Below are 19204 nucleotides of genomic sequence, written 5' to 3'. Positions count from 1 at the left end.
TCACTTAGCATTATTGGGTGAGTGCAGGACAGCAGGAAGAAAAGGAGGGAACCTTACAAATTTTAGAATAAAGGTCTAGCATGGAGAAGTATGGGAACAAGGTTTGCGAAGAGCCCGGGGCTGGGGGCTAGTAACCCGGGAGTCTCCTGAAACCAGGAGGTGTGTCTTTGGTTTGCTGTGTGAACAGACACCCTAAATTCACTGGGTTCCAGTGATTTCAGCTGTAAAATATATGATTAGACCCTCGTAGTCTAATTTAAACTCCAGAGTCCTCACTAGGCACTGCTGCCTCAGTGTTTACTTAAAAAAATTAATAATCCACATAGATCCCCAAAAATGTTTTGAAAGGACAAATACTTTGAAGCCATCATATCTGCATTCCATGTTTATGAAAATAAAACTATAAATTTTAATAAATTATATATTGGTTAATTTGTGGATTATCCATTAACATTGTTTTTTAACCTTAGATCAGATTTAACTCTGGCCTACCCTCTCCAACTGTCCTGGTGACAAATTCATTAGCTACATTAAAATTAATTTGACCTCTGCTCTAAATGAAAACAAATTAGGAAAATAAAGCTATAAAAACTTCATCAAGCATTCCAAAAGCAACTAGAAATTACTTGTATACAGCTTTCTAGTGAGTACTACCTGTATCAGTATTCTCCATTATAAGGTTAAAAACTGCACTATTAGTATCCTTCACATAGGATTAAGGAGATTGAATCCGTTTCATCCCAAAGTGTGTCTATACCAGCCAGGAAAACAGAGGAGTAATTATCAAGCTAATTTCATCAATGCGAAGAACTAATGTAGATAAGTGATAGCATCTTATGACTTCCTGTTTTAATGAAAGGTTGAAAACTGAAGGGGAACCCACTTACTTGAGAAATGACATTTAAGTCAATAAATAATTATCTTCTAGGAAACTATCACTAGTTCTCCGAAAACTTTTAAATTTATTAATGATTAGAATGTCAAATCCTGATTAAAGAAATGTAATAATAAATACAAAAAAAAGCAAATTCTTTTTCTATAAATAATATCTGGTATGGTCCAGAGATATACTAAACATAAAAACTAAATATAAACATACTTTCTTTTGTCCTTGTTTACATTGTATACACCGTGTACATAATATAAATATAACTTGAAAGATATAGAAATATCCTATTACATTTACAAAAAAAGAAGAGCAGTGGTTTCAAAATACTTAAGATGAGGAGAAAAGTGACTCAAAGCCCTAGGTTTTTAAAAATCTGGGATACAAATACAGAAAAGAATATTTTTTTTATAACCAGCAACTTTATATAACAACTTTAGTCCCAAAGGAAAAGCTGTTGTTCTTTTAAGAAATGGGTCTTCTTGAGTTATAAACTTTAACACCATTTTGCATTGAAGAGCGAGCATATTTAGTGAGTAATGCACCTGTGGTTTGCTTCTCTCCACACAAATCTCTGTGGGAACAATAAAAAAAGAAATGAATAGCATGAATATTTTAGGGAACATCACTTAATATTAGCAGTATTAATTATTTATATCTCTCTTCCCTAAGTCCATCTTTCCAAAAAGCATAAGAGTGTGTGTTTGTGGGCAAGACAGTGTGGGAGAGGTTACTAAGCCTTAATTGAATTATATATATTACATGTATCTTCAACCTTCACAATAAGAGTATAAGTAAGGCATTATTTAACCCCATATTAGATATGAGGAAACCAAGGCTCATATTTTGCAGCTAGCTCTCATGTTTTCTCCATTTCATCACATAGCCTCCAAATTAGAAATGCAAGCAATATGATACAGTGGGGTCTAGACCCAGAGAACCTGGTTACCACACTACCTGTGTGAGCTTGTCTAGGTTGCCTATCTCCCTGAACTTCAGCTTCCTCTTCGGTCCCCTAAAGAGAAGACTATGACTGGAACATAATTGGGAAAAAGAAGAATGGGAGGACATGAACTAGAGAAAGGAAGAAGGGCTAGATCACGTAGGGGCTTTGAAAAACACGGGAAGGTGTTGTGATTTAATTCTAAGCATAATGGGAAGGCGGGCCTAGGAGGGTTTTAATTAATGAAGTTTAATATGATCTAAGTTTTAAATAATGGAAGCAATGAGTTGATGATTATGGAAGCCGGGTGGTGAGTTCATGGAGGGTTCATTACATTATATTGTCTCTCTGAGTGTTTAAAATTTTCCAACATAAAAAGTTTTAAAAGGAGGAGAGGGGGCAAAATAGAAGCAGGGAGACCAATTCAGAGTCAGGTACAACATGAGCCATCGGGATTTGCTCGTGGTTTGAACCAGGGGGCGAAAGAAGAAACAGACAAGGGTGATTCCTAGATTTTTTGTTTGAGTAAATGGATTAATGGTGGTGCTGTTAAGAGAGATGAGAAAGATTGGGTTAGGACAAGGGGGTATCAACAGTTCTAAGCATGTTAGCTGTGCGATTCCTAGTAGATATTCAAGTGTAAACGTTAATTAGGCAGCTTGATCTGAAAATCTGGAGCTCAGGAAAAGGTCAAGTATGAAGATAAAATTAGGAAGACACTAAATTGAAATCCAGGTCTAGATGAGGGCATCGGGGAAAAAATATAAACAGAAGAGATGGCTGAGAACAGTGTCCCAGAGCACTCTAAGATTTAAAGATTTGGAAGAACAGGGAGACATCAACAAGAGACAGAAAAGGAGCTGTCTTGGCAGAGAGTAAGAAAACCGGTATATTTCAAGTAGGAAGTGGTCCAGTGTGTCACATTGTGCTAAGAGGCCAAGTGAACAAGGACAGACGATTGGTCACTGAATGTTGAACGATGGATGGCACTGGGGTAAGGAGATGTCATTGGGTTAAGGAAAGAATGGGATATAAAGAAGCAGAAAGTGAGCACACAAACTTTTAAAAGGAATTTTCTTGTGAAGGAGAACAGAGGACATGGGGTCCAGTAGGCTGTGATTGTTGTTGTGTGTTTTTTTAAGATGAATAATACTACAGAATATCGTATGTTGCTGGGAATAATCCAGCAGATAGGGAGAGGCGAGAGGAGAGGGGTAACTAGAGAATACAAGTCTTTACGAGGCCAGAAGAGATTTGTTCTTAGAAGCAGGGATGGTTCATACATTATACAGGAGAGACTGCAAAGCAAATGGGTGCAGACACAAGGAGGCTGGCAGATTTGGCAGTGAGAAAGACACCAAACAGTTGTTGCATTGCCTTGTCTGTTTCTATTTTCTCAAAACACAAGGTTATGTGTTTTGCATAACAAGGTTATGCTGAGGGTGAAGAGAAAACCGGGTATTGATGGTATGAAAAGAGAAAAGAAGATGTACAGTGTAAAGCGAGCTCCAAGGGTAGAAAAGTTCATGAGAAAATGGCGCCTTGCCAGGGGCTCAGTACCACTTAAGTTCTTAAATGAGCCTGGCAAGCTCCACTGTGTATTTTTCCCCCAGGAAATTTAAGCTGCCCACGTGAAGGCACAAAGCAAGCAGAAAGTTGGGTTTCATCTTCGTAGATTTGTGCCTAGGAGGTATGACCAGACAGGGAGAAGGGACCAAAGGAGTAGTGTGTGCAGTCAGAGCTAGAGAGACTGACCAGGGAATCCAATCTGGGTAGAGAAGAGAGTGGACTAGACAGGTGAGACACATTGAAGGGGTGGTAGTGTTAGTGGATTTGGGGTCCTGTAAGCAGTGGCTTCAGGGCTCCCCTGTTCTTCTGCAATCTGGCTTTCACCACACTGTTCAAGCAAGGCAGCCGAAAAGGTAAGAGGAGGCGATCAAGAGAGGGGTGCTTGCATTAGAATCATAGGGGGGTATAATCTGACCTCCTTTTAAGAGTTGCAATTTTGCAGGGAGGAGAGCAGAGAAGTGGTTTTCAGAAGCTATAGTAAGGAAGGAATATAACACATACCCATCCTCCAGGATAAGTAGTTGTGGAGAAAGATAGAGAAGACAGCCACCACTTGAGAAAGTTTTGAAGGAAGCAGTGTCCTCTGGGAATACTGAAAAAAATTCTTTTTGTGTTCTAATAATAAATATAAAACCCTATGCCACTCTTTATTTTAAAAAAAATACAAACTCAAAGTCCATTTTTAATAATTTACTTACTTAATATATGGAGCAATGTCTTCTTCTGTCCACTTCTCCCTTAGAGAGAATAGACTATTAAAACGTTCCTGATTATCCTCAGGTAAATCATCTACTTTTAGCAAAAATATGATTTCTGGTCTCGAGTGTCTATCCACCAAGGCTAAACCCTATTAAGAAATAAGAAGAAAAAGGGCCATGAGTAATGGTCTAATGTTTAAATATGACTCATTCTTTTAACTTTAGCCTAGTCCAAGACATTTAAAATGTCAGCTACCTGAAACTTACACAAACTACCCAGAGACGTACAATAGCCTTTTCATTTAAAAAAAAAAAATCTCCTTTAGACAGTGAATTGTCTTTTTCCCTTCTGCAGGCTGACTTCTACCATACAATTTATCTAGACTGCTCTAGTTCAGTCACAATAACCCATCATTGTCACATCCAGTGGGCCCTTTTCTTGGATTCATCTCGTTAGCCCTGTTTTCCTTGTAATGCTGATTACGCCTCTCTCTGTGAATCGCTATTTCTGACATCAACATCTCATTATTTTCCCCCTAACTTGATGTGGCAGTTCCCTGGGCCTCTATCCTGACCTTTCTACTTGTCTCACTGTCAACTGTCCTGCTAAACCTGTGATTTCCACCACCATTCACTTGCTAGTGACTGTAATATTTGTATCTGCAACTAAAATCTCTCTTCTGAGCACCCGCTCTCTATATGCAAACCTATATGTGAACTCATTGTGTTTGTCATCCAAACCTGCACTAGACCCACTGTCCTAGGAAACCAAGAAAGCTCGGCGTCACCCTTGATTCCATTATTCAATCTCCACACCTAAGTGGTCACTACATCCTACAAGTTTTAAAACCTCAACATTTCTCCCTATTCTCTATCACCTATTTCTTTGGCCAGTACTCTCTTAGGGGTATTTAAGTGTTGAGAGCCTGGACAGTTCTTTTTCATCATCTAGTCAACTGTCCATGCATCCATCCTTCCATCCATCCATCCATCCTCATTACCGTCATAGGTTCTTTCCAAAAGGCAAAACTCACCAGGCAGCTCTAGATTCTAAGTCATGTTAATGAATGACCCCAAAGAGTTTTCTACATAGAGTTGAAATTCCTTAGCACAGTCCATAGTGTCCTCACTAGCTCACTGGCACCCTTCACTCCAGTCACTTTTTTTTAGAGTGGAGGGCCTCCTAGATGAAGTGACTCAAACATGAGTAGGAGGTGGCCGGTGAAATTAGAGAGAAGATCATTCTAGAACAAAAAGGCTTGTGTGAAGGTCCTAAGGTAGGAGAGAGCTGTATGGTCTTGAAAACCTAAAAGAAGGCTGGTATGCAGAGAGCAGGAGAGAAAGTAGCAAGAGATGAAACTACATGGGGGATTACGAAGGGCCTTGTAGGCCAAGATACGAATTCTGGATTTCATATCTTAAATACAATGGGCAACCATTAAAGTGATTTAAGCAAGATGTTCATCTAATTTGACTGGCATTTTTAAAAGGCAATTCTAGTAGCAACACAGAGAAAGGATTGGAGGTGGGCAAAATTAAAAGTATGAAAGGCCTGTTTAGGGACGTTATTGGTATTTAGAACCACAAAACTGATACTTTGGGCTAAGACGGTGCTGGTGGAAATGAAGAGAAGTCGAATCCAAACAGATACACCAGATGGGAACTGGGATTAATTGTAAATGGGCCTGAGGGACCTCAATGAGGTGATAAAAATGTTCTAAAACTGGATTGTGGTGATGGCTGTGGAACTCACTAAATTTACCTAAATTCCTTTTTTCAAAGGGTGAATTTTGTGATATATAAATTATACTTCCATAAAACATTGGGTTTTTTTTTGTTTGTTCTTTTACAGATTTTGTGATGGATTAAGTGTATACTGCACTCCTAATGGGTGCCTAGGAAAATAAATACTGGCTCATATTCAGTACCAGTACAAGTTTCATTTCACCTAGTAATTAACGTTACCAGTTGAATCATGGTAGCAATCACTATGGCTATCTTACCTTAAGCTGGTCAAGCCTCGTTATCATTCCTTCAGGAACACTCTGTTGCCACACTTCTTGAAACTCAGCGAGATTGAATTTCACTGCATTTTGAAGTAGCATTTGTGCTGTTGCTCTGCATATTTTATCAGCACTCAATTCAAAATAAACTTCACCTAAGGAAAAGGTATCATATAGTTTCCTATTTTCTTCTTACAATTAAATACACTACTATTGTTTTCTTTTCTTCCATGCAGTTCACAAAAGGAATTACACACAACTCATCTCCCACAAAACCATGCAGTTATTTTTAACACGAACACACCTCAAAAAGACATACCAATTTTAACATGCATGAGTTAAAATACCCATTAAAATACATTCCCAGTCGTACCTTCTTCTATATATTTCCTTCCATAACATTTAAGACAGTGTTCGATCATCTCCCTGAAAAATTTAAAACACTCATTTGAAAAGTTATCACATTTTTATGCATTACATTTTAAATACCACTGCTAACTAGAAACTCAGATATAAACTTGAGATTTGAAATAGTATGTGATTTTGGTTGCCAAGTAAAACTTTACATTAGGAACTAACTAACTAAAATATACTAATTAAAATATGCTAAGTATTTTTACATGAATTATGTGAGCATGCATGAATCATTTGAGCACACATTATTACAAAATAGCTCAAACATAATTATTTTATATTTTTGTGGCAAAAAAAAAAAAAAGAATGTGATGCACATTTATTCACCCCCGTGACCAAAATTCCCAAGTCCTTCTTGATTGTATAGTTTTTAAATTTCTACACCAAAATAGAAGTAGTCTATGCCCTGGGTTTAATTCCACCCTTGAAAATAATTTTCTTCCCCTTAAGGAAATCTGGAGGGACAGTGGTTAAAATACTTACTCTGGCTCTAATGGTCCAAGTTCCTGAAGGCTTATACTCAAAGGAACTTTACTAAAAGACCAAGATTCAGAATCCACAAGCTGAGTTACATGAGTCAGAAGTTTCATCTCATAATCAAATTCAAGAATCCTCCAATAACCTACAAATTCCAAAAGTTATATTTATCAGAGAACATACTGAGCAAATTAATTGGCTAATAAATTGATTAAGTAGCTGCATGCTCTTGCCCACTGCAAAAAAAGGAGACACTACAAGTCTTAGCTTTCTTCACCAGCAATGCTTCTTTTTATGCTTTTCTCCCAGTCATTACAATTATTTCTCGAGGGAAATCAAATAGTTTTAAAAGAGTACTTTACATATGATTAACACTGACTTTTTTTAAGTGCTTTAATACTCAATTATCTCACAACAATCTTGTTGTTCTCAATGGAAATATGGAAACCTGTAGCTGGTGACAGTCATTTCATTGAAATGTCCTACAAATGAGATGAAGGTCATAGGTTTGATATCTCACACAGTCACCGCTACTGTGGGGTACTGCCATGGTTATCATTCTCATCTCAGCTATCTTGCAGAGGTGTTCTCATGCTCAAAAAGAAGTCTAGCTCATTCAAGAGACAAAAGATTCAGAGGTATGATGTAGACCAGGGGCAAAATAAAGGCTAGGCATCAAGATACCTTTCCCTATTCCGGGAAAGATTATCAAATGCCATCTTACAATCAAAGGCACACCCACCACCCCTGGAGAAACAAACCAAGTATACATCCACCATTTCCAACGGAGAATGTTGATATTCTTATGTGGAAAAAATAAAGGCAAAAATAAAAATGCAATGTGTAATATAAAACAGAAATAAAGCTAGGAATAATCTATGCACCCCTCCCTCCCAACATCACCAAAATTTTATCTATCCCCAAGCAGTAAGTGAATAATGCACAGGGCTACATTAAAATCCACTGTTGTTGGTTTCTTAACCTTAACATTTACAGTACCCATATACCACAGCTATTAGCAGCAGGCATCCATAATTAAAAACTTTATTTCCTATCCTTAGGACCAAATGTGTCTCAAGAAACCACCACAAAGAGCTAAGTGCTTCCAGTTAGTTCTAAAGTCATGTGCAGTTGCTTTATTCAGCATAATTTGCCATATTTGAGAGCGAAGGTCTCGGGAAAGCTAATCTGGCTTGGCAGATTGTGAGCAAATTGAACAGTGCATCTACCAACCCATGCCAATTTCGTCCTTCCTAACACATGGGGACAGAGTTAAGCTGCTTCTCTGGGCCAGCTTAAAAGGGCTGAAAAAATGCACATAAACATCTACTCAAGCATTACTACAGGCCCAGATGCTGGAAAAAAGCTCCAACTCCATACCAGAAACCAGTCAAAACACTCAAGAAGGTGCTACCGGGCTTCTCTATCAACCTGAGACCAACACACACTACTGGATCTTTTACACAGGTATATTATACAAACTATTTAACACATATTCAAAAATATGGTAAGAGTTATCACAAGAAGAAACAAAGTCCCATCTTCCAAGCAATTTGGCAATACAATGAGTTCATTAAGTTAATTCTGAACCAGGAGTTCAAGTCAACCTGGGTTCTAAGCCTTAGGTCACTAACTCAACATGTAGCCCTGGACAAATGGGTTTCCCTTTCTAGGCCTAGTTTCTTCACCTCTTAAAAATAATAAAGGCATTAGACTACCTGATATCTAAGGTCTTTCTCAGTCTAACATGGTTCTTCCATTATCACTTAACCCAAAGAAAAAGACCTGAAAGGAGTACTTCAAGTCAATGGCTACATCAGACCTCCTCATGTAAAGATGATCATACGTAGTCTCTATCCCACACCCAAAAATACAAATATCATCAACCTTGAGCCCAAAAGATTAAGCAAATAACATGCAATAGGGTGAAGCTGTCCAAAATCTTCTCTCTCATATGATGTCCAATTCTATCATCATTAATAACAATAGTAACGCTACCTCCAATCTCACAGGCATTTAGAACTTGTAATTGGGCCATTATTTCTTCCTCACTTGCCTGAATTTGATCAAGCAAATCTTCAGTTGTATACTAAAACGAAGAAAACAAAACAAAACATTTTAAGGCCTTTGAAGAATATTTTTTAAGACTTATTGAATCTAAGGGAATAAATACACAGCACAGATTAAGGCAATATTTATTCACTAGTTCAATTTCTTTTGTTTATGTATAACGATTACTACATGAAGTCAGAGCATATCTTAGATGAAAACATGGAGTAAATCTTCGCGATGCTGGATTTAGCAATCGTTTCTTAGATAGGACACCAAAACACAAACAACAAAAGAAAAACAGGTAAGTTGGAATTCATCAAATTGAAAAACTTTTGTAGTTCAAAACATCATCAACACAAAGGGACAAATATTACATGAGTCCAATTATATGGGATATTTATAGTCAGATACACAGAGACAAAAAGTAGTATAGTGATTGCCAGAGGCTGCAGACAGGAGGGACTGGGGAGTTAAGTGTTTAATGGGTACAGTTTCAGCTTGGGAAGATGAAAATTTTCTGTAGGTGGATGGTGGTAGTGGTTGTAGAACAATGTAAATATACTTAATGCCACAGAACTATATACATATGGTTAAAACAGTAAATTTTCTGTTATGCACATTTACAATTTTTTAAAAAATCAAGAAAGTGAAGAGACAACCCAGAGAATGGGAGAAAATATTTGCATATCATATATCTGATAAGGAACTTGTATTTAGACTACATAAAGAACTCTCTCACAACTCAGTAATAAAAAGACAAACAACCCAATTAAAAATGAGACAAAGGAGTTCCTCGAAAGGTTATACAGTTACCACATCAAATCTACTCTTAACTATATACCCAAGAAAAATGAAAATATAAGTCCACTAGAAACTTGTACATAAATGTTCACAGCAGTGTTATTCATAATAATCAAAAAGTAGAAACGATTCAAATGTCCATCTGCTGATGAATGGGTGAATAAAATGGGGTGTATTTAAAAATAGGGTATTATTCAGCAATTTAAAACATGAACTGCTGATACATGCTGCAGTATGAATGAACCTAGAAAACACGTGCTAAGTCAAAGAAGAAGCCAGTCCGAGAAGACCACATATCAGATGATTCTATCATATGAAATGCCCAGAAATCAACAGAGAAAGACAGTAGATTATGGTTGCCTAGGGCTAAGGTGGTAGAGGGAAGAAGGGAAAGGTAGGAGCACATGGTTTCTTTGGGAGGTGACGAAAATGTTCTAAACTTCTATATGGTAATGATTGCACAATTCTGAGAATATACTAAAAACCGTTGAATTAAATACTTTAAAATGAGTGAATTGTTTGTTATATGAATTATATCTAAATAAAGCTGTTACAAAAAAGAAATCAATCAGTCAATGGAGAAAAAAAAGAACTTCTGATACAAATATGTGTATGGTCTTCAGGATACCAGTAGAATTCTATAATTTTGAATTGAATTACATTAAAAATGTGCCATTTTTTAAAATTTGGTTTATAAACTTCTTTTCAGACTTCCAGGAATTAGTCAGTCCTGATATTAGAATAAGAATACTCTCTACAATGTATTTATGTAATACAGAAAATCCAATACTTATCATCATTCATTTTCTCAAGTTCCTAATTATAATTGTTCATTACATAAAATTAATTTAACCTGTAAAAAACTATTGTTGCATATTTAGGAACAAGAGCTTTCAATTATGTAACCATCACCATGATATCCAGGATTTGGTTTATTATGCTCCAAAAAAACAAAAACAAACAAACAAACCAAAAAACAAAACAAAAAGAAAACAAAGTGGGAGGAAGCAGGGGACAGAAGAAAACAAGATTGACAAAATATCAATAACTGTTCAACTGGGTAATAGATATATGGGGGTTTTTCACTTTGGGATATGGTTGAAATTTTCATAATATAAACTAAAAAGTAAGAATGTCACCAGTAAGTGCCTCTAATCATAGCTCTATTTTTTTAATTCCAAATTAAAAAATCAAAATAATATCTTACTTTTGAGCAATTAGAATCCTTTTCTTTTTGACTGTCAGGTCCTTCGTAGGTATTCTCCATCAAAAGTCTCTTTAGCTTCTTTAATTTAGGTCTACATCTTCTTAATTCCCAATAATTATTAGAAAAACCAAAGATCTAGAAATTAAAAACATATCATAACCTTTTAGGGGCTGTTCTAAAAGAAAATGTCATACAAAATTTCAACCAACCCACCTGACCTCTACAAGAAGCAAGAAAAGGGAGACTGGATTTCTGCATTCTCTCAGGAAGGTACTCATCCAGCCATCTCAAGCAGATAGATGGGGATCTTCAGGAAATGTCTTTTCAAACCCCAATTAAGAACATGCTGCCGGGGCGGCCAGGTGGCTCAGCTGATCAGAGCGCAGTGCTCATAACACCAAGGTCCCGGTTTGATTCCCACATGGGCCAGTGAGCTGCGCCCTCCACAACTAGATTGAAAACTATGACTTCACTTGGAGCTAATGGGTCCTGGAAAAACACACTGTTCCCCAATATTCCCCAATAAAAATAAAAAATAAAAAAATGTGCTGCCAACATAGAACCAATAACTGAGCTCCATATCTCAACTGTCTGAAAACTAGAACATGCCCAGAAAAGAATGACCAATCAGGATGGTGACAATTCTGCAAACCAGGCAGAAACAACTGAAAATGAGTATTTTTAAGCTGAAAAACAGAAAATAAAGAGACATTATCAGTCATCAAATAACAAAAGGATGTTAAGGGGAAGAAGGGGTACCCTTGTTGCTCATGACGTCAAAATTAAGCAGAAGTTAAGGGACAGAGACTTCGATTCAATGCAGGAACTTCTTTATTTAGACTTGTAGCTATTATAGTTCCTTATTGGATTTATGGAACAGTGAGAGGTCTACCACTCACAGTACCGATAGTGGCTAAATGATGGATATGCTATGGATAAATGATGGTTATGTTATGGATAAATATGTTATCCCTCTTTGTGTCTCCAGAACTTGCCTAGTGTCTTGCATTTAGTAGGTGCCCAATAAGCGTTGCACATGAAAGGAGAAAAGGCTGAACTGGATTATCTCTGGGGTACGTTCCAATTCGAAAATAGAAGTCCAGGGAATGCTTCCACTCTCAAACTAGTATAAAGCTTGATTGCCAAAACAAAGCCCAGAGTCTGATGAGGATGCTGCTAAATTTAAGGCCTTCAAAAGAGGAGCTGAAGAACCAAACCAGAAAGATTGATTTCACAAACGGGTAGCCTGCTGGCTATATCCAGCATACAGACATTGGTGTGTGCTTTTGGATTAGGAGAAGGGGAGTAAGTTTAGCATAGAGTATAAATTAGTGGCCAACATTGAAAAATTAAGAGCTTTTGACCCCAAAGTCAAAATTTCAAGCTTTATTTGGGAAAAAGAAATCAGGAGACCTGGCAATGCTGAGTCTGCTTTCCCATAAGGCCAACTAGTGGCCGAATGTCTACTCAGGCCTCATGTTCTTCCATTTGCCACGGACCTCACCATTCCCTATTACTCCTAAGACTGGACATCCACCACCATTTACCAAGGCCAGGCTGCTTTGTTCACATGCACTCCTTACCTAACCTTTTTAGGTACCCGAAGTACAACCACAGATTAAAACTTTGGTTAGTCTCAGTACACAGAATCCCCATAGCAAGGGCTCAAAGGTATTCATAGATATTTGTTGGACCCTCACAAAAGCTCCTACAAAACTAGTGATGAGAAAATAACCTCTTTTACCAAAGGATGAACTGAACTGCCAATACTTCTAGTTAATTACAGTGAAAGACATAACCCTACAAAGACCAAAATACAATATTTATTGCAAGTTCTTCTGTTCTAGCAACATCCTATAAATCACTGAGACATCCCAGTATTTTCCTTTTTCCTTTATTTCTATTCCTTTTTTTTTTTTTTTTTTTTTTTTTTTTTTTTTTTTTTTTACAAAAGTACTTGGTTTGAAGTTATTCTGACAGAATTAAAGGCTGAGCTTTGATTGTCATATGTGTATAACAATCCAGCCAGGATGGAGACTTTTTGTGTGGTATCTGTCATCAGTAGTCTCCCCAAAAATTAAGAATTTGTAATACATGGCTAGAGATAGTAATGAACTAAACAGACTTCAAAGTGAGAAAAACACTTCCCACAAAAACTCAAAGTTCCTAATTTCTCTATTCATAAATATTACCTAACACACTAGTTATGGTTTGAGGGAGTCTCCTCTCAAAACATATCGACAGAAAAACTTACCAAAAATGGATAAAACTCTTAGAATGAGTCACCTGATAGCAACTTTCTATGTTACAGAAAATGATCAACTTGTCTGGGACTCAAAACTTAAACTGGGAAAAGAAAGACAACTTTACGAGGCTACAAACAAAATAATGCTCAGAAATTTCAAATTTCATTAGGGAATTTTTCAGATTTCCTGTGATTATACATTTCACACCTGAAGTTTTTAACTAAAGACAAGATTAGGAGATGTCTTGTCATTCTTATCGTTATATAAATCAGGAGACAGAAAACAGTATACCTCAGTGTGAGTAAGGTTACAGTGTGTTTCTTCCATCTTCAGCTGGTCTGGAGTTTTACAACCAGGAATTACAAGCAACATGTTTGAAGTGTCTGCTATCTTCAAGTCGTATGTTTTGTCTTTACTGCACAGTACAGCCGGCTCATCATTATCACCACGAATCACAAGGCTGCAGGAAAAATGGGAGAAGAAAACACATGGTCTATTGAAGTGCCAATGGACACCTTCATTATAAACAGTTCCAACATGCTCTAGGCTGGTAGAATTTAAAATTTTTCCTTAATGAGGCTGTATCTGGCCCCTGCTCTCATAGCCCTTGCTCAATGATGGGGTCCACAGAGCAAGAACTGGGCCAACTAAGAACCAAAGGGGCATTAGGTGGCGTCACTAAGGAAAAATAACAACACGGGTAAGGAGTCAAAGAGACCAAATGTCACCACATGGCACCTTCGCAAACTGCTGGGAAGAGCACAAGACAAAACGTCAGTCACGGTGTCACAGTTCTAAAACACGCAAAAGTAGTATTTCTGAAACTTATGCATAGGCATCTTAGGGAATGTTGTGAAAAAGCAGATCGGGATTCAGTAGGTCCGGGATGGGACCTAGGCTTCTGCATTTCTAACAAGCTCTCAGATGATGTCCGTGCTACCGGTACTGGTTCCCACCGAGAAGTGGTCCTTCTTGTTTTGTTCTGAGAATCCCCCAATAATCAATGGAGCACATCCTGGCCTAACCATCAGCTATGTTGCAAAGAAATCGGGAACTTGTGAAAACAAGACTACAATGCTGAATGAAAAATATGTAAAAGATGTTTACAAACTGGTCTACCGGAAGTCTCTGACAAAGGGTCACAGGTAGAAAAAAACAAGAGGAAAAAGACCAAAGACAAAGATGATGAGATGACGAGAGTGGTTCTAGCAATTTTCCTTGTCTCTAAAGCGTTTAACCCTCCTGTACACGATTCACTTTTTTAAAATGATAAAAAAAAACAAAAATTGAAATACAAGGCTGTGTAAATATTGTTTAAAACTAAGCTTTCATTTTAAGTGACAAGACTAAAAAGTTTTTATTAGCTTTCTGGTGCTAATAACATTTACTATTCCCAATGCCGACCCTTTAACATTTATTTGGACATTGTACTATCCCGCTTTGAAGTATTTTTAGAACTACCCCTCCCGCCACAAAAAACTTTTAACACACATTTCCAGGTGAGCTAGATTAACTATAACTGGACAAAGAGAAGGTCCTCACACCTGAAGTCCTTTCTCAAATCCACACCCACTGAGGTGGAATGAAAACCCACGAATGAAGTTCTTCTTCAGTTCCCTTAAAGATACTTTGTGGCTACCATCTGAAGATTGGTCAGTTAAATCTGTTTGATGGGTAAAGTGTGAAAACTGAAAGGCAGCCTAAAGGATTCAATTTAAAGGAATCTACAAGAGAACAAACAACCTAATAAAACACAAGTGTTGGGGGAGCCAGCAGTGCAGTAGCGAATCAAACCACGACTCCTAATCCTAATTTCCAGGAGTTGGGACCGCAAAATTGAGAGAAAATGATTCTTTAGTCTTCTCCTTTGACTGTTTTTTTTTTAATAGTTTTATTTTATTTTTACATCCCTCACACCGTGAACCCCCCTCCCCCCTCCTTTGACTGTTTTTTAATCCATGGTCTTGCAGCAAATAGGTAGTTGACCTCTAATTAGAAACAGCTTCAGATTCCCATTCAGTGACGCCAAGCAGGTCTGTTTTTTGTTTTGTTTTGTTTTGTTTTAGTGCCTTCCACAATTACCAAAACTGTAAAACGGGTTTAAACGTATTCCCATCGTGTGAGTAAAATAAACATAAGTAGAGGGCAAGAAGAGCTGCATGAATATGAGATATGGCCGTTGGATTTTCACGTAGAATGGCCCAAGGTGTTCTGTGCAGCCCCCTGGCATCAATGTTCATCAATCTTCAAAACGTCACTTAGGTTCTGTGTCCTGACCTGTCTCTGCGGACAGGCCTCTAAGAGCTGATCTCTAAGATCAGCTGGAGCAGGCCTATTAATTGATCACTTCAGTTCAGCTATCCGGACGGTCTAGCAGAGGCATGGAAAAAGCGGGTTTCCTCTCCCTGCCCCCGAGCAAAGGCAGCGAGCGCGCTGGGGATCGGGCCACCAGCCTGCTGGGCGCACCGCCCCCCTCTCCACCCAAGCAACTCAGTCCAGCTCTCAGGCCCCGTTTCCTCATCCTGCGTTTTCGCGCCGAGAAAATCAGAAGGTGGCTGGCCCGAGGCTGGAGGGGCGGTCGACCCCCGCTCACCTGCTTCCCGCCTCCAGCTGCTGGCACAGCGCGGGCTCCAGCTCCAGCAGGCAGAAGTCGCCGGCGGCGGCGGCGCTGGCCTCCGGGCGAAAGCCCAAGCAATGCACCGCCGGCAGCAGCTCGGCCGGGTTCAGCTTGGCGATCTGCAGCGTCGCGTCCACCTCCTCGCGGGTCCTGCTCATCGCTGCGCGGAGTCCGGGGTTGAGAGCGCGAGAACCGAGGTCCGGACCACGCAAAAGCCACAAGACCCAGAAGAGACAAGTTTCTAAAGCGCGCCACGGCGGCTGGGGGCGTGTTTCCGGGGCGGAGCGCGCGGCGGGGGCGTCCCCGGAGGGTCCTGAATCTTCTTCGTGCGTGAGCCTGGCGGATGTCTGGTCGCCTCCAGGCGGAGCTGGGGCTGCGGCGAGGATCCCCGCTCACCCCGGGGGGTCTGCGCCTGAGCTCGCCGGAGCAGAGCCGCCACCCCGCGGGGCGCCACGCGGAACTTTCAGCCGCTGCTTCCGCTGCCCGCTCTCCGCCCCCCGTTGTTTCCCGCCAAAACCCCCATTCCCTCGCAATCAAAACAGTCTCCTCGTCTGCCACTGGCGTGCCTTGTAATAAGGGCTTTGCATGCTTAATTTCACGGACCCTTCACCCCACCCCTGTAAAGTGGGCCCTTGTGTATTCCTTTTGCAAATGAGAAATCAAGCTCCTGGCCCGTGGTCGCCCAGCCGGGAGGTGGCAAAGTCTGATTCCAGCCCATTCTATGGTTCTAAAAGCATCCTGCCGGGATTCGTGCAAACACCATTGGCCTGGAGCGAGGCCCTGGTAGAACTGGACGGGGTATCTCGCTTCCTTGGTCTGGAGACCATCATATCTGGCAGACAATGGCTTGGTCTAGACCCATGCATTGGTTGAGTACTTAGTCTCTGCCAGGTGGCAGGCTGGGACCGGTCTCAAGAGCAATGCAAACTTTCTAGGGCTGGCAAGTCTGTCTCTCCTGCGGGAGACAGGCAAACTCGCCATTGCAGAGTGGGTAAAATGCCCACTTGGTGTTCTCCAAGGTGTCTGCTAGACCTAATCTTACAGTGATCTCAACGCAAAGTTTTAAGAGAAGTCAGAATACCCACAAACATGAATAACTTGTAACAGCATAAGGTGGTCAGCTCTCCCAGAGGTGCTTGCAGGCTCAGTTTGGGATTCTTGCTGCCCCTGGGAGGAGTATACCAGTTAACAGATGGTGGCCTCTTAGTAGTTTGTGTAAATTTGGTAGAAGTAAAAAAAAAAAAAAAAAAAAAAAAAGAGGGTGGGTAAATGAGTGGTTGAATTCAAAGGATATGAACTGGCATTTTCTTTGGACTCCTGCGTGCAATTATATGCAAATACAGACTAGAGCATGGGGGGGGCGGGGTCTGGGTTGTGTTTTTGTTGATGGTGGAAAGGTTCCTATGACCTACTTCTTCATTAACCTCTTTTACAACAGTTGAATAGAGTGGAGCAAAATGCTGAATATGAAGGCCTTAGCCTGCTGAGAATTTATGATTAGGAAAGGAATCTATCACTGTGAATGTTCTATTAAAGGGAAAGTACCCTACAATGAAAGCAACTTAGTATAAGGAGAATACTAGCATTTACATCAGACAGGCCTGGCTTGAAATCCCAACTCTACTCATCCTAGCTTTGTGACCTAGAGCAGTTTACCTAATTTATCTGTAAAAATGGGATATTACTATCTAAATGTTAAAGTGCGTGTAAAGCAAAAGATGTTTAATAAATGGCAGCTTTTTGTTATTGTTACCTAGTAATTTATTCTTATTTATTAAATAATGTTACTATTAATCAATTAATGACATCAGATTATTGCTATTGTGGCAGGGAGCTGACCCGGGTTCCTCTCTGAAAACCGAATGATGATAGTTTTTATTAATTCATTTTTTTTAGATCATGTTATTGGATACATTTTTCTAAAGTAAAATTTTTTCTACGAATTTTTCTTAAATGTTTGAGGCTTGCTCATTTATCTGGTGACAGGAATAAAGAAAAACTTTTTAACAGGTAAATAAACAATTACAGAAATACTTCAAAAGAGCCAAGCATACTAAAATTGATAGTTTTTATGGGCACCATACCCTTGATTATAATGTTCATGTATTGTGTTTCATAGTATGAAAAGCGAATTTTATTTAGTAAACCATGGTTCACATAAGAATTACACATGAGCACTTTTTGTTTGTTTTCCCTCTTTATTCTTTCGTAATTTAGTAAAGAACACGGTGATATCCAGGCATTCCAAAAACTTAAAATTTCTCATAAAAATGGCCTTGGTTTGGCTCCTTTTTTCCTGTTACTGTGGCCTTCTAACAGGTTTTCCTGCCTTCCATCCCCGTTCTCCCAAATTCTAAGACTATTATATATATAATTAATATCTTCGAAGAGATGAGAGATAAATCCATAGATAACAACCAGCCAGAGATCAAAGATCATTTCCTGGTTCCCAAATATCATTCTCATTTTTAATGATGTATTTAGTTGGCAGTCTCTCACATTATATAGTATTTCCTTCACTCGTAGTGTAAGAATTATTGTAGTAGAAAAGGCAAAGTAGAAGCCTGAAAACTGTCTCCACACAGATATTAAAAATAGTATCAATTAAAAATGGGGTAATGGCAGAAATCAATGCTACTGTCAAAGACTTAAGGGTGCAAGGGTAGTGGGTCAGCTCATACACCCATGTAATTCACCTGTCAGGCCCCTGCATCTGCTGTACTGGGTGTAGTATTTTTCCTCAAGGAGATTATCACAGCCTCAGGGACGTGTGTGGATCTGACATATTTGACCTCATCTCCGTCATCCCTTTTTTCTCTATTTACTGGGCACTTGTTGTTTTGTTGCTTCTTATTATCTTACATTGTCTTTCATTGAATTGATTGTATCTGTTTGATTTTTTTTTTTTTTGCTCTAGCAATTTGGAAGGTGTATGTCCTACTCTGCCTCACCTGCTTCTGCCTTCCCTCATCCTCTTCAGCGCCTCCATGTAGCATCTGGCAGGCACACTGGTTCTCTGTGAGGTCTTTACTCTCACTAAGATGCCTCCTGCCATTTGGGGCTCTGTCTGCTTGGCATTTTCTTGTCCTCCTTTTTGCCTGGTTTAACACCTATTCATTCTCTAGCTGAGCACTCTCTGATAGAACTTTCTGAGATGTCAGAAATGTTCCACTCAGACGTATGTCTGCACAGTCCAATTTGGCAGCTAATAGCCAAATGTGGCTTTTGAGTGCTTGAAATGTAAATAGTGCAAATGAGGGATGCAATTTCAAATTTTAGTTAATTTAAATT

At 39.1% G+C, this 19204-nt stretch overlaps 1 protein-coding gene across 1 annotated transcript; it reads right to left on the bottom strand.

Annotated features, from left to right (window-relative positions):
• Positions 1 to 941: 941 nt before the first annotated feature.
• Positions 942 to 16256, bottom strand: DSCC1 (DNA replication and sister chromatid cohesion 1). Its single transcript, XM_081070369.1, has 9 exons — positions 15890 to 16256; positions 13588 to 13756; positions 11051 to 11185; positions 8989 to 9079; positions 6997 to 7135; positions 6473 to 6525; positions 6100 to 6254; positions 4097 to 4245; positions 942 to 1460 (listed from the first exon to the last, which is right to left on the bottom strand). The coding sequence occupies exons 1-9, from the start codon at positions 16069 to 16071 to the stop codon at positions 1352 to 1354; spliced, it is 1182 nt and encodes a 393-aa protein (XP_080926495.1). The 5' UTR covers positions 16072 to 16256; the 3' UTR covers positions 942 to 1351.
• Between the last annotated feature and the right edge of the window lie 2948 nt (positions 16257 to 19204).

The sequence above is a fragment of the Rhinolophus hipposideros genome (genome assembly GCF_964194185.1).
Source record: "Rhinolophus hipposideros genome assembly, chromosome: 13".
NCBI classification, from domain to species: Eukaryota; Metazoa; Chordata; class Mammalia; order Chiroptera; family Rhinolophidae; genus Rhinolophus; species Rhinolophus hipposideros.
The sequence above is the reverse complement of the archived record's forward strand: the minus strand, read 5'-3'. Positions and strand labels throughout refer to the sequence as shown.